The 14,909-nt window shown below is 37.5% G+C and overlaps 1 protein-coding gene across 4 annotated transcripts in view; it reads left to right on the top strand.

Annotated features, from left to right (window-relative positions):
• Window positions 1-14,909, top strand: part of LOC135220800 (uncharacterized) — a 324,318-nt gene that overhangs the window by 261,073 nt on the left and 48,336 nt on the right. For all 4 annotated transcript variants that reach the window (XM_064258309.1, XM_064258308.1, XM_064258307.1 and 1 more), the window contains exons 7-8: window positions 7,643-7,807; window positions 14,125-14,223. In XM_064258309.1, coding sequence (XP_064114379.1) covers window positions 7,643-7,807; window positions 14,125-14,223 — 264 coding nt within the window. The remainder of the gene's footprint in view (window positions 1-7,642; window positions 7,808-14,124; window positions 14,224-14,909) is intronic.

Below are 14,909 nucleotides of genomic sequence, written 5' to 3'. Positions count from 1 at the left end.
GAGAGATTAGTGGAAGATGAATGGGAGTGGTTAAATTGTGGTCGTAAGCATGTCTGTTGTGGAAGTCTGTCACGAGAGTCATGAGCAGTGAGGCGTCTGGTGAAGACAGAGTTGGTTTGGTAGCATTTATCTGTTGGTTTTTAGTTGATTTTGTGGTATTTGGTTGATTTTGGTGTTGTAAGGTTGTTGTGCGTGTGTCTGTCTGGTTTTGGTGAAGTTGAAGAGGTTGGGAGTGCATTTTCGGTCTGTGAGTGGTGGTTGGGGCAGTGTTGGTGTTGGCGGGTTGTTGTGCTTGGATAGGTCGTGTGGTGTCGTGTTTCGGGCTGTTGGTGTTCTTCGTCTGCAGTTGTTTGTCGGGTTGTTGAGTTGTGGGTTTTTGGGTCTCAGTTGGTTGGTGTGTGGTTGGTTATTGGCGGTGGATGTGTCACGGCTAGCCTATAGCCTATCCAGCAGACAGCACAGCCTAGCCTATCTGGAGCCAGAGGTGAGTACCTGTTTGTGTTTTTTTTTGTTCTGTATGTAGGTATGGGTCAATTGTCCTGCTGTATTTTGTAGTGTAAAGAGGAAAGTGTGATTGAGGGTGGTTTGGTAGCCAGACAGATTAAGTTTATGTGGGGGGAGATTTGCTGCTTGCTCTTAAGCTTGTTATACCGCCACAATGTACATATGAATACATGAAGTGCTATTTCATATATTTGTAAGTGATATTTACTTTATTCATTTATCACTGTTTGGAAAACAAAAGTGGTGTTTTGATATTACGAGAGTCCAATTGGCTCTGATACTTTAATACGAAAATGACTTGTTGATATAAAAATTATTATTATTAATATTTTGGAGTTATGCATCCATTTAAGTTAATCATACATTATGAATTTTTCAGGCCTAGTTGCCAGAATGCCTATACTAGTGTAAAGTATGTAGTTAGTAATTGATTACTTATTGATTTTGGTGTTGTTTTGGCAGCAACACCACAGAATTGGAATTATCACCGAACAAGGGGGTTTCTTTCCCTCTTGTTGCGGTTAACACTTAGATGCTTGAGGGTATCTGTCATGCACTGGATGGCTCTATGAGACGAATGTGTTCCAAGGCAGAATGGGCTACCAGGCAACTCAGCCTACGGAGTCATGTGAGGAGCAGTGACTGCTCTCTCCCTGAGTATTTGTTCGAATTAGTATTGTTTCTCCGCTGTCGAGGTTTAACTGCTAATTTGGATCTCTGCCCAGCCATCACAGACTCAAGTCTTTGGTTGGCTATGGACTCTCGCTTATGGTTCCAATTTGACAGAGATGTCTCTTTCGACTCGACTCCTTATCATCTTTCTGTTTACCCCACAGTACACCAGAAGTCCGTAAGTGTGCTTCCATTGCAATGATTCAGAAAGATTTCTCAGACAAAAAACACAGCAGTTTTTTGTCTTCATGTTCTTCTTCTAATCTGTAAAGTGTGCAATTACTAGTTGTTCATCCAGAATTGGAGTGACATTGGAAGACAGCCTGATAGCTCTGCTTCCAGTGTGAAGAGAGGAGTTCTTCCCAGAACCTGTGTCTTCCTCTGTCTAAACATGTCTTGTAGTTTATATGGACTTCATGTTTAAGGGTATCGGCGGCCTGTAATTTTGGTGATATTGGCTTGAATTCGTGAAAGTTAGTTATTGTCATATTTCCACAGTTCTGGGTCCGGACCATTGCCATGCGTAAGATGATATTGATACGAAGCCTTTTAAATGGTTTAAAGGCCAATTTAAAGGCCACACCCAAGTCGAGAATGAAAGGTCTGGTGAGGGGTGGTTTTACTATTTCTATTTGCATTCATTCTTCAAGTATTTTATTTATTTTCATTGCATTTTGTTTCGTATGCCGTACAATATGTTTTCCTGATAGAGATGGCAACTCTTCCCATGACTGAGTAATGCGAGCCAGTTGTCCCGAGAGAGAATTTTTATATTTGTTTTATGTAATTATGTATTTGTTATTTTAATCTATATCAACACTTCCTTGGACCTTTGGACACCAGTTGTGTATTATTTATATTACCGACATGCCAAAAAAGAAGTTTAGTAAGCTAAGGGAAGCGAGCTCTCACAATATCAAAACTTATCTTGAAGCTAAAAGTATAGGCAGAGCTAATGTTATGGCTTCTCATATGTTGCCACTAACCACATGTGTGCTGAGGAGATGCCAAGTACTTCCTATTATGAAGCTTCGAGTGATATCTATTATTCCCATGTAGAAATATTAAAGATGATGATGATGATGGCACTGACAACTTTGTTTTGAAGTTATCTGATGATGAGGAGGGGGAGGAGGAGGAGGAGAATGAGCAATTTTCAAGATGTAATTGCTGTCCCTGACGTAGCAGGTGATGTCTGTGTTTTATCAGGAGCCTTCAGATAAAAGAGAAGACCAGAAATGAATGTCTGCTATGCATTCAAGATTGCAAAAGAAACAAAGAACATCAAAAGGAGGATATGAAGGAGGGGCTCATTAGCTTCCTAAAAACCTGGCAGCACCAGAGTAGAATGGCATTCTATGATAACCCCCAAAAATAATATAAACTATTTTCTTTAAGTGATAAATATTTTTTTTTTTAGAGCGAATAATATCTCTTATAAAAGAGAGGGGAACAGGTGCCATGTAGGCTTTTCCAAGAAACTTTATATGCTTCTAAAAGCAAAATAAATGGTTAGCAAAACTTTACCTGTGTTTTTCTCAAAACATACATTTTTCTACATTCAAATTCCCAAAACTCCCTTATTTATGAATGGATTTTAATAATCTAAAAAGCAATTTGAATAAAGATAGTGAGAGAACACATCGACAAATTTATTTTTCTTTTTTCTCTCAAAAAAATGTTTTTACCAAGATTTGATATATAATTTTTTGGCATTTTTATTGCATTTTTAGAAATATATTTTTTAAATAGCTTACGTCACATATTAGATTTTTGAGTTTGCTGTTTTATTTGATTTGAATTAAACTTTCTGCTATTACTTTTTTCTTAAATTGAACGATAAATAAAAGAGATGTACTTTAAAAAAAAATGTCATATTTAAAAGAAAAATTTCATCCAATTCACCTGAAATTTTGTGTGGATCTTTGGTCAAGCTAGGGGTAACACTTGTGGAAGTTTGAAAACCGTCACTCAAAATTAATCCCCGACCCCGCCGATACTTTAAGACACTCATTGTTGTGGAGTGTTTTTGGTCTACTTTCAAGCGAAGCTAAGGATGTAAGAACAACCTCTACTTCCTTAATTTTCAGGTGTTATTTGCTCTTTACGCCCATTCTGCCATCAAACTAACAGAGGCATGAACGATCTTCAGTTATTATGTGTTTTATGTAGGTTTAAAGAGTTAAATGTTTTCAGTACCTCATGACCATTTTAGTGACTGGCATGGCATCACGGAAGGAAGCAAAGGATGTTCTCTTTTATATCTCTTCATCCTTTCAGTAAGGTGCTGAGTTTTGAGAGCCAGGGGGTACAGTGAACTTGGAGCACCCACCACTCTCAGTGGATGGGTCTTGACTTTATTTCAGTATAGGTGTCAGTGTTTTCTGGTTGTTTTATTTTAGTGCTGCGCCCAGGGCAAGGATGGGCACCTATCATACTTTGCTAGCCATAGGAGCATTCTTCTTGCTGCAAATTTCTCCCTAAGTAGGAGGTGACCCTTGGCTCTACCGCCACACCACTACAAGTTAAGATGAGCGCAAACCAGAGGCAGTAGTTATTCATCTGCATAGCTCACTTTAACTGATAGGAACAATAAGCATTGTTTTTTCAATGCTGGCAACTTTCTTATTTTAAATTCATTACATGATGTAATGCTTTGGAGTAGAGCAATTCCATGATCCCACCTCGTATACAAAAATTATATTTTTATAATAATAAAATAAGGTTTTGTATATACTTACCCAGTAATTATATGATCGGAGCCCACCCGCCTCCCCTCTGATGGACATTACGCACGAAACAGAATGAAGTGCTTTGCTAAGTTTTTCCTAGTATTGCCGCCGTTGGGGGACGGCACTGTATGCCTAGTACCTACACACTGAGCAATCAAAGCACTACCCGCGAAATTTGAATAAGGCTGCCGTCTGTGGAAACTAATAGCTATAGTATAATTATTGGGTAAGTATATACAAAAACTTATTTTATTAAAAAAATATATAATTTTTTTGTTAAGTAAAATATTCTGTTTTTGTTATGTTAGGTTTTATATTATAGAATATGAATGTGATAATATTCATATATAATAGGCAGTCCCTGGTTAATGATGGGGTTCTGTTCCTGGCTGAGCACCAGTAACCGAAAGTCAGTGTTAACCAGAACATCATAATAATTATGGTAATAAATGGTGTTTATGAAGCAATAAGCACTGATAAACTGCTTAATGACTGTTAACCGGTTATTGGTGCTGATAAACCACTTACCAGTGCTGAAAATCGCCTACTATCACCAAAAATCTGGTTAATGGCGTCATTGGCCGAGCATTTTAAAACCAAAATTTTGTTAACTGATACCACCAATAAGTGGGGACAGCCTCTGTACATGTTACCCACTTTAAACAAAGGGTTATAGTACCTATAGGTAAAAAATGACAAAGTTAGGATATAAATTATATACATGGAATAGCCTACAGGTTTGCTAAAGATGCATATCTTGGAATTTTAATTAATAAGTCACGTAAGCTAATTGTATAGATGACTATGATTCTTTATTCATTCATATGGGCTTTGATAAAAACTTGGTAAGGATTTTACAGATTTATATGAAAAGGAAAAAGGTGGCACATCAGAACCACATGCTCAGATTAGGGTAGTACAGGCTTCCCCGGTTAACAATTGGGTTTCCGTTCCAGGCTGAGCACTGAAAACTAAGTGTTAACTGGAGTATCACAATAATTATGGTAATAAATGGTGTTTACGATGCTGTAAGCACCAATCAGCACCGGTAAACGACTTACCAATGCCAAAAATCACATACTGATGCCAATAACCACCTATCGACGCCGTCTACCAACACTAATACAGGCGGCCCTCGGTTAGCGGCAGGGGTTCCATTCCTGGCCGCCGACACTAAGTGATTTTCGATGCCAAGCGATTTTAAAGCCTACGGCCACCGCACACCTTCTTTCCAAACTAGACCAGTCAAAGGCGCCATAATTCCACAATGGCGCAATAAGTAAAATTATATTTATGCAGTATAGTACTATAGAATTTACTATACAGTAGTACTGTACAGTACATTATAGCATTGTAAATACTGTAAAGTGGAAAAAACCTAGCTTTAATCCTTTTGGTGGCTAGAGTATGTAAAGATATAATAGTTTATACCGTGTACAGGTAGCTGTAGTGTTCAAGTTACGATTATTAGTCTTACGATAGTCCGATTTTATGAGAGATCAAATTACAATGGCCTAACTTTATCCATCTTCTAGTTACATAAGTTCAATAACAGCAAAAGAGAATGATGAAAGAATGGTTTTAACGTTATACTCGTTTACGTGAACGTGTACAACTGAACGAGAAACGACTTTTTTTTTCTAAGTACAACTGAACTGGATAACATCCATTTGGCTTGTATTTCAATCATCGTACTTCAGTACACTATTACCGTAGTTGTTATAAATGGCATTATGTATAGAATAGAACTGAGATATCTTAATGTAATAACTTTATTCACTATAGATCAAAGATCAGTCGGGAAATATACAGTTAAATTTAAACCTAGTTATAACTGAAGCTGAGAAAACTGTTCAAGCTGCTAATGACTATTATCGTACATTGGCAACAAGGATAAAACTGCAGTAAATGTATGCCATCAAACACAACCGTAGATAAATTGGGATACAATCATTTTAATCAAAACTACTGTGCTTGAAAGAACATATTTTACTGTTGGTTTCATGCCGATACAAGATAAATAATGTAAAGTTCGTACTACGATGATATAAAGGATTACGTATTGCGAACGGAATCACGTAAATTTTTACGCAATAAACATGTCTCCAACATAATCTGTTAACGAAAAAAAAAGAAGTAGTTCACATTCACAACGAGACATATTCAATAAATATTTCCACCTAAAAACACGTTGTATAAGGAAAAATAACTTTGTCTCATATAAGTCAAGTATCTAGATATTTGTTTATGCTAACTAGAAGCAAGAGAATTCGCTGAGAATTGCGTTATGGTGAAACAAACTCGTATTCATCAGCTGATTTCAAACCACAACATTGGCCGCTCCGTGGAATACTGGCTTAAATTTTCCGTAGTATTTTATAATACAATAATATGAGAATACATGCAATATTATTGGATACACTGAAATAATGTATAACTTTTTAAAGGATTTATGGAAAAGATGCATAATTAATAAAATAACACCATGCATTTTTCGGAACAGTGGCGGACAAGAACAAACTTGAAAAAACATCCCCTGACAACGTGGAGCGTAGTTACAAAGGCTGCCTTAATTTTGTATCTTATTTATGTACAAAAATGAAAATACCTTTACGTAATATATTTTCATACACATTTTAAACATAAAAGCATAAACATTTAAAAAATCGACACATCGATCGCCAAATTTGCACTCTTTTTAACTCTATATTTTCGGAAGAGCGGCAGACGGCGGCATACAAGAACGAACATGAAAAAACATCAGAGTTGATAACTTGAAGGGCAGTTTCAAAAGCTGCCTTTTTATCATATCTCTCCACAGAAATAAAAATGCCCTATTCGTAATACATTTTCACACACATTTTAAACATAAAAGCATAAACATTTATAAAATCGACACATCGATCGCTAATTTGCACTCTTTTTAAATCTATATTTTCGGAAGAGCGGCAGGCGGCAGCTCACAAGAAAGAACATGAAAAAAAATCGTATTTGATAACGTGAAGGGCAGTTTCAAAAGCTGCCTTTGTATCATATTTCTGTGCAGAAATAAAAATACCTTACACATAATGCATTTTCATACACATTTTAAACAAATTATAAATCGACACATCCATAGCTAAATTTGCACTTATGTAACTCGATATTTTCGGCATAGAACAGCATCAGAGGCATATATTTCACCCTAATACCTACATAATAACTCTCCATAAAATTTGTTAATATAATTTGCATAACCTTTATGGTCTGAACGGCATTTCTACAAATGTATGAACTCGTTAGACAACGGCGCTGTTAACTGAAAATTGTGCTGTAAAAGTACCTTTAAAATGCCGTATTTTTCTAATGAATAATTTTGACGACAGCCGTAAAACCGATTCGCCATTGAGCGATTGCGCCGTTAACCGCAGCCCGCCTGTAAACCTTTTACCAACACCAAAAATCTAGTGAACTATGTTGTTAACCAAACACCATTAACTAATGCCACCAATAAGCAGGGACTGCCTCTAAAAGAAATAGTACACCTGCCCTAAACAAGGTCAAGCAAGGATCTTACTTGCTAAGAACTTGAGGATATGCAAATTGTAGTTACATTGCTGCTAACAAACAGAATTTTGAATGTAGAATGAAGTATCTAGGAAATTCTGATGAATTTTAGATAAATTGTAAGTTCTGTACTGGGTTTTTGTGCAACAAGCTGTCTTTATATAATATAACTCCATCATTCTTGACAGGTTCATAAGCTTTTGGAGGACTTGGAAGCACAAAAGCAAGAACAAGAGCAAATAGAAAAGGGAACATTTGAGGGTAGACTCAAGCAAAAGGAAAGAAAAGAAAATGATGCATTGTTAGAGGAACTGAAGAAGGAAAAGGAAAAGAATGAAGAATTAGAAAATGAGGTAAGAGGTTTTACTTGTTTTTTGTTAATGGACCTGTATAATAAGAATACAGGAGCAGGGAGCAATGCACTAGAAAACTGGTTATCTCCTAGATATCCTTTACATTTACTTCTGTTAAACACCTGGTGAAAGCCGATAGATTGAATTCTACATCTGTAATTCTTTGGCTAACTACTGTTCATCATACTCATTAAAAATGTGTGATTCAGCTATCAGCATCTGTGCTTTAACAAGGTGCTAAGAATTGGGTGAAAGAAGGAATATTTTACTTGAGAGGCAAACTTATTTAAAACATTTTTTTATGACATCCATAATCTTATCCAAATTGTGATTGCTATTTTCTTAGTCATACCAGTTTTGAAGTCTTGATGGCAAACTTCACCACAAGCATTCCTGCGGATGGATGGGGTGAACTTGTCGTCGTCTTCCCACAAATTTCAGTGAAAGATCAACCTCACCTGGCTTCAGCTGTTCATAATTATATATTGCATTACTATTTTCTTTTTATCATTATACTATTATGCAGCCCTTTGTGATTCTTTGATTCTTGCCTATTTTTTTCTTTTTTTAATGTAAAAGCTTTTATAAATCTGGTTCAGTGTGAGTGGTCTTGACTGATTCATTACTGGCTTATTGAATTTTGCATTTTGCTAATAGTATTGTATATTATCGTGCATAATTAAATTAATTAAATTAAGTATGCATAGTTTTAACTGAAGTTGTGGAATGATTTAGCAATTGTCATAGTTGGTGTTTCACAACTACTGCAAGATGTCTGTTGGTAGTTAATCTTAGTCCATACTATGTCATAACACAGGCAGTATTGTGGTCTAAGAATGTAGGTGGTAGCAAAAAGTGTGTCCATTCCGAAATCAAGGGAAACTCTCAAGTGGTCATGTCACCTATAGAAAAGTAAGAGAACTGCTATGGAAGATTAGAAACAAGGGCCTAAGTGGTTTAGTTCTTAGCCTAGCAAGTATAATTGAGTTCTTAATCCGGCCTACCCTAAGTAGTTGAACCTGCCTTATTAACCATCTTAGCTTAGCCTAAGTGGTTGAGTACCTAGCCTAGCAAGTGGTTGAGTTCATAGCATAGCCTAGCTAGTTCGAATCTACCTTGACCATCTTCCTAGCCAAAGTAGTTGAGTTCTTAACCTTGCAAGTGGTTGGGTTCTTAGTCTAGCTTAGTTAGTTCGAACCTTCCTTTTCATATTAACATAGCCTAAGTGGTTAAATTCTTGTGTAGCACGCTTAAGTAGATAAGTTCTTGGGCTAGCCCACCGTAGCGTACAGTGGGTGAGCTAGTTTGAACCTTCCCCTACCATCTTATTATAGCCTAAGTGTTGGAGTTCTTAGCCTAGCTGATTTGAGCTTATGCTTTTGGGCATACTCCTCAAACTCCCAGAGCATGTTCTTCTGCTTCTTGATTCTAATTTCGCTTTCTTCAAGACTTTGGGATTGGGTTGGGTTCGATTCCTAGCTTAAACGTACCTCTTCATCCGAGTAACCAGATCAGAAATGTAACTAATATCCTGGCATTCTTATCATTGAAGTAGTTAAGATTTATCTTAGCTCTGTGATACATTGTTCAGGAACGTCACTGTGGTAGTTCCTTAATTAAATCAGGGCTGTGTATCGCATCATCATAGGATGTCTCCTCTGTTGGAGATGAATGATTCCTGGGCAGGTCAAGGTCTTTTCCCCATCTACATTGTAATTACTTTGACAATGCACAACTTGCAGTAGGATATTTAGAATGTATCTGTGCTGAGCAATTTTGTCCTAGGACATCCCCTTGGGGTATCCTATTATCTCTCTCGGAGTCAAGTCCTAGGTATGGAGTGGTCTCTGCATCAGGATGTAGCAGACAGGCCATTCCACCTTTGGGGATAGGAGTCGTCCTCTCCAACAAACAACTCTGGGGCCATGGACAGTTCTTAACATAACCTAGCTAGTTTGAATCTACCTTGACCATCTTCCTAGCCAAAGTAGTTGAGTTCTTAACCTTGCAAGTGGTTGGGTTCTTAGCCTAGCTTAGCATAGCTTAGTTAGTTCGAACCTTCCTTTCCATATTAGCTTAGCCTAAGTGGTTAAATTCTTGTGTAGCAAGCTTAAGTGGATAAGTTCTTAGGCTAGCCCACCGTAGCCTACAATGGGTGAGCTAGTTTGAACCTTCCCCTACCATCTTATCGTAGCATAAGTGTTGGAGTTCTTAGCCTAGCTGGTTTGAGCTTATGCTCTTGGGCATACTCCTCAAACTCCCAGAGCGTGTTCTTCTGCTTCTTGATTCTGCAAGAAGAATTTTGCATTCTTCAAGACTTTGGGATTGGGTTGGGTTCGATTCCTAGCTTAACGTTCCTCTTCATCCGAGTAACCAGATCAGAAATGTAACTAATATCCTGGTGTTCGTATCATTGAAGTAGTTAAGATCTACCTTAACTCAGTGATACATTGCTCAGGAACGTCACTGCGGTAGTTCCTTAGTTAAATCAGGGCTGTGTATCGTATCATCATAGGATGTCTCCTCTTTTGGAGATCCACGATTCCTGGGCAGGGCAAGGACTTCTCCCCTATCTACAGTGTAGTTACTTTGACAATGCACAACTTGCAGTAGGATATTTAGAATGTATCTGTGCTGAGCAATTTTGTCCTAGGACATCCCTTTGGGGTATCCTATTATCTCTTGAAAGACTTATGTTAGACTTCTCTTTGACAGAAGCTAGAGGTCTTCTGTTCATGGTCCCAGAATTGTTCGTTGGAGAAGACGACTCCTATCTGCCACCAGCTCCACTTTGATTAGTCAAGCTCCACATTGATAATCAAGATGCTCCAGCTCCACATTGATAGTCAAGATGCGCCAGCTCCACATTGATAGTCGAGATGCACTAGTTGGCGATCGACAACCCGATGGAACTCATGGCCAGGTACATTCCAGGCAGGAGGAATGTGGGGGCTGACAAGCTAAGTCGTTGGAGTCAAGTCCTAGGTATGGAGTGGTCTCTGCATCAGGACATAGCAGACAGGCCCTTCCACCTTTGGGGAAGACCCATGTTAGACCTCTTCACCACTCACTTCAACAGGAAGCTGGAGGTCTACTTCTCTGTGGTCCCGGATCCTCCTCCTCTGGTGGAGGACGCTCTATAGCATCCTTAGGACAATCTTGAGGTGTACGCCTTCCCTCTGTTCTGCCTGATCTGTCAGGTCCTGAACAGAGTAATGAGTTCCTGGAATCTCAGGATGACTTTGGTGGCACCTCTATAGCCACAGGCAGGGTGGTTCCTAGACCTTCTGTCTCTTCTGTCAGCAGTTCCAAGAGAAATTCCACATGGCACAACCTCCTTTGCCAATCTCATGTGGAAAGGATCCACTAGCCGATAGGGTCTCTATCGCTTACAGCTCGAGACTCAAGTATCTCTTGAGAGTGAGAGGCTTTTCTCACAAAGCAGCAGGACAGATGTCCAGCTATCTCAGGAAGTCTTCTTCAGCGGTTTACCAGGGCAAGTGGGCTGTCTACTGTGAATGGGGTTGTCAACGGAGTTTTCTCTACACTTGGAACTTCTGTTCAGTGGAGCAGATTTTCTAATCTTTCTCAGAAACAAGAAAGGTCTTTCTGTCTCGACTGTCATGGGCTACAGGGCTGCCTTGGGGTTGGTCCTGCACCTGAAGAGCATCAATATCTCTTAATTGTGGGAAATCTCCAGTGTTGTTCAGGAGTTTTGAACAATCCTGTTCACCAAGAGAACTCAAACCTCCAATGTAGGATCTTACTCTGGTTCTGAGTAGTCTCACTCAATCTCCATTTGAGCCACTAGGTCAATCATCAGTCAGCAATATGACTGAAGACAGTTTTACTGTTGGCCTTGGCTTCCTTGAAGAGAGTTGGAGATCTTCATGGCCTGAGTTAGGATGCTAAACACACCAGGGGACGGGGGTCTATGGCCTTTGAATTTGTCCTGGAATTTGTAGCTAAGACTAAAAAAATCCCTTGGTTCATAGTGGCAGAATTTGCCTTGTCTTCAGATCCCTCCCGAATGAGTTTGTGGACAGTGTTCTGCAGGAGTTTTTGCTTTGTCCTGTCAAAGCTCTGTGCTGCTATCTAAAAAGAACTTGTCACCTAAGACCTAGTCCTAGGTGTCATAGACTTTTTTTTTTTTTTTTTTTTTTTTTTTTTTTTTTGCTAGCACCGACCGGTCCAGAAGGGAAGTGTCCAAGAACACCATTTCATTCTGACTGTGTGGTGATTGAACATGCATACTCCTCACTTTATAGTTCTGTCACAGAGTCTGTGCAGGCTAGAGCACATGACATCAGAGAAATTAGTTCCTCTGGCATTTAAGGAGAACTTGTCTATTTATAGGATTTTGAATGCTGGTTCTTGGCTTTGACAGACCACATTCACTTCCTTTTCCTGATGGACATTTCCCACAGGTCTTTGGACACTTTTCCTTGGGTCTGGTGGTGGCTGCCCTACAAGTTTGTGTAACACATCCAGTGCCCCTAGCGGGACAGTTTGTGTTTTATCTAAGATGATTGTGTGGAAAAGAGAATGAGTGAGATGGCTGGTCTCCTTTATCTTTTTTCCCTGCTTCTTCCTACGGGATGGTTGAAGAATAGACACATCATATGCTGGAACTGGTCTTATACAGGTGAGTTTGGCAGCCATACTGGTTGCAGTTGTTTCGGCTAGTTCCTATACAATAGACAAATCTGCTTCTCAGTAGCACTTACTCCTCCCTCTGGCAAGGGGAGGGAGGAGTGGTAACAAACCACTGTGGCCTACATGGTGATTGCAGTTGTTTGACTAGTTCTTATACAATAGACAAATCTGCTTCTTAGTAGCACTTTCTCCTCCCTCTGGCAAGGGAAGGGAAGAGTGGGAGTGATAACAAACCCCTGTGACCTGTATGGTTTGTTGCTTGAACAAAATTCTCTTAACCTTCCACAAATGCAATGAATTTCGCTGTCTCATTGTGTCTAATCCCAGCAGGCTTAGCTTTAAGATACTCGCTTGTTGTTTAAGATTAAGCCAGCCTTGTGCTGGCATGGGCTCTGGCTCCTGGATGAAGCAGCCCATAATATATTTGCTTATCTATTATCTCGCAGGCTCAGACCCCCTTCTTTAGAATTCAATCTTCTTGGAAGGATGGTCAGATGGGCTGAACCCCCAGCTGGTTCAGGGTATTTGTACCCCCCTCCAAGTATAAGTCTATTCTATTGTTAAGACCGAAGGTGTTCCGTGTATGAGCAAATGACACATTTTTATGTAGTATGGTGGTTGTTGAAAAAAAAAATTATATATAGTGCCAAATGGAATTTTATACAAACTGTTGTCAAATTAACTTTTGAAAAGTAGTTCAACTTTCAAAATGATACTCTTTATAGTAGAGCATGTTTATCTGAGAGATATCTCAAGGTCAAAGTTAGTAACGACTGTCTGATAAGAGATGCCAGGAAGAAAACTATTATTGGTATTGTAGCTATCATTGATGTTAAGTATTTTTCACTGCTTCTTGATGGCTGTAGTGGAAAGTAAACTCTAGTTATATAAATAATATAATAAGTTGGTCAAAAGAAACAAGGGTAATGGAATCTCAAAAATTAGACTACCAATATGTATTTCTTTCATGTTTATATGGTTTAATGTTTTGTAGGAAACTTTCATTCCCCATCTGAAGTATCAAAACTAAATACCTCACAGCACTAATTAGGAAGCTGGTAAACATACAGTTTTAAAGCTCATAAAGCTCTAATATTTCCAAGCATTCGTTTGGATATGAAATAACACCGAACTTCCTAAGAACGTCAATTTTCATCTACCATACTAGTATAATTCTTGATAATGGATTAGAACTGGAGCTTTGTGGTTTCCTCCAGTTCCTAGTCTGCTTGTTAATGTTGGAAAGTTACCCTTAGGAGTGAATTAATTACTTAGTGTGAGGTATTACTATATATGTAATACAATGATGAGAAAAATATATTGAGTAGGTTTTGGTAATCAACAGTTGAATTCTCCATCTGATCCTGAAATATATCATTATAAAGTAAGATGAAGAGTTCTGATGCTCATGTTGAACTGTGTCACTATGCATATTCTGTTCACTTGTGTGGACTACTGCCCTTCCACAATTTCTTTTTAGAACTCAAAGTGTTATGAAAGTGGTTTTTTTTATCATTATTATTATTATTATTATTATTATTATTATTATTATTATTATTATTATTATTATTATTATTCATCTTTGGCCAGATGTTTGCTAGGACATGCTTTCATCTTTGTTTAGTTATCCACAATTTTTAATTATTTAATTTTTTGCTCAGGTGTGCGAACTGAGGTCAATAGTAAGTCAGTCAGAAATGTCTCCAGGCCATCAGTATCAGGAAATGAAGAAACAGATGGTCTCATTAAGGAAGGAAAAGGTATGTAAAATTTTGGTAGTTTATAGATGGTTTTTCTAATGTTCGTATTGACACTTTTAATATAGATTTCATTGATTCATCATTCTCTGTGTAAATGTTTTAAAAGGATATTTGAATTAATAGATTGTTGTCAAATATACTGTACTTATCCATGCTGTAGAAGTGAGTATTTTGGTTAAAATAGAAGTTATGCCATTACAGTCAGTTTATGGAAAATAAATATTTTTAAATTATTGATAGAAGACTGATTTTTATTAAAAAATAATTTAATAAAATATGAAAAATGAATATAACATTAAAATTTAGACAAAAGGCTTGAAAAAATGGGAAAGTTTTTTTTTTTTTTTTTTACATTTACCCACATTTAAGAATTATTAACATAAGATCTTATACATAATTATAAGTAATAGTAGTTGTATCAGCAAAATTCATTATGTAATAATGTTTGTTTATTACATTCCAATTGATCGTAATTCACTATACTATATATGTATAGATATATATACAGTAATATATATATATATATAGATATATACGTATATATATATTAATATAGATATATATATATATCTATATATTATATATATATTAATTATTATATCTATAATATATATAATATATTATATCTGTGCAATGGAATCTCAGTCATACCAGCTTTTAGCATTCAAAATTGATAAGCCCCCTTT

Source organism: Macrobrachium nipponense, chromosome 2, assembly GCF_015104395.2.
Source record: "Macrobrachium nipponense isolate FS-2020 chromosome 2, ASM1510439v2, whole genome shotgun sequence".
NCBI lineage: Eukaryota > Metazoa > Arthropoda > Malacostraca > Decapoda > Palaemonidae > Macrobrachium > Macrobrachium nipponense.
The sequence above is the reverse complement of the archived record's forward strand: the minus strand, read 5'-3'. Positions and strand labels throughout refer to the sequence as shown.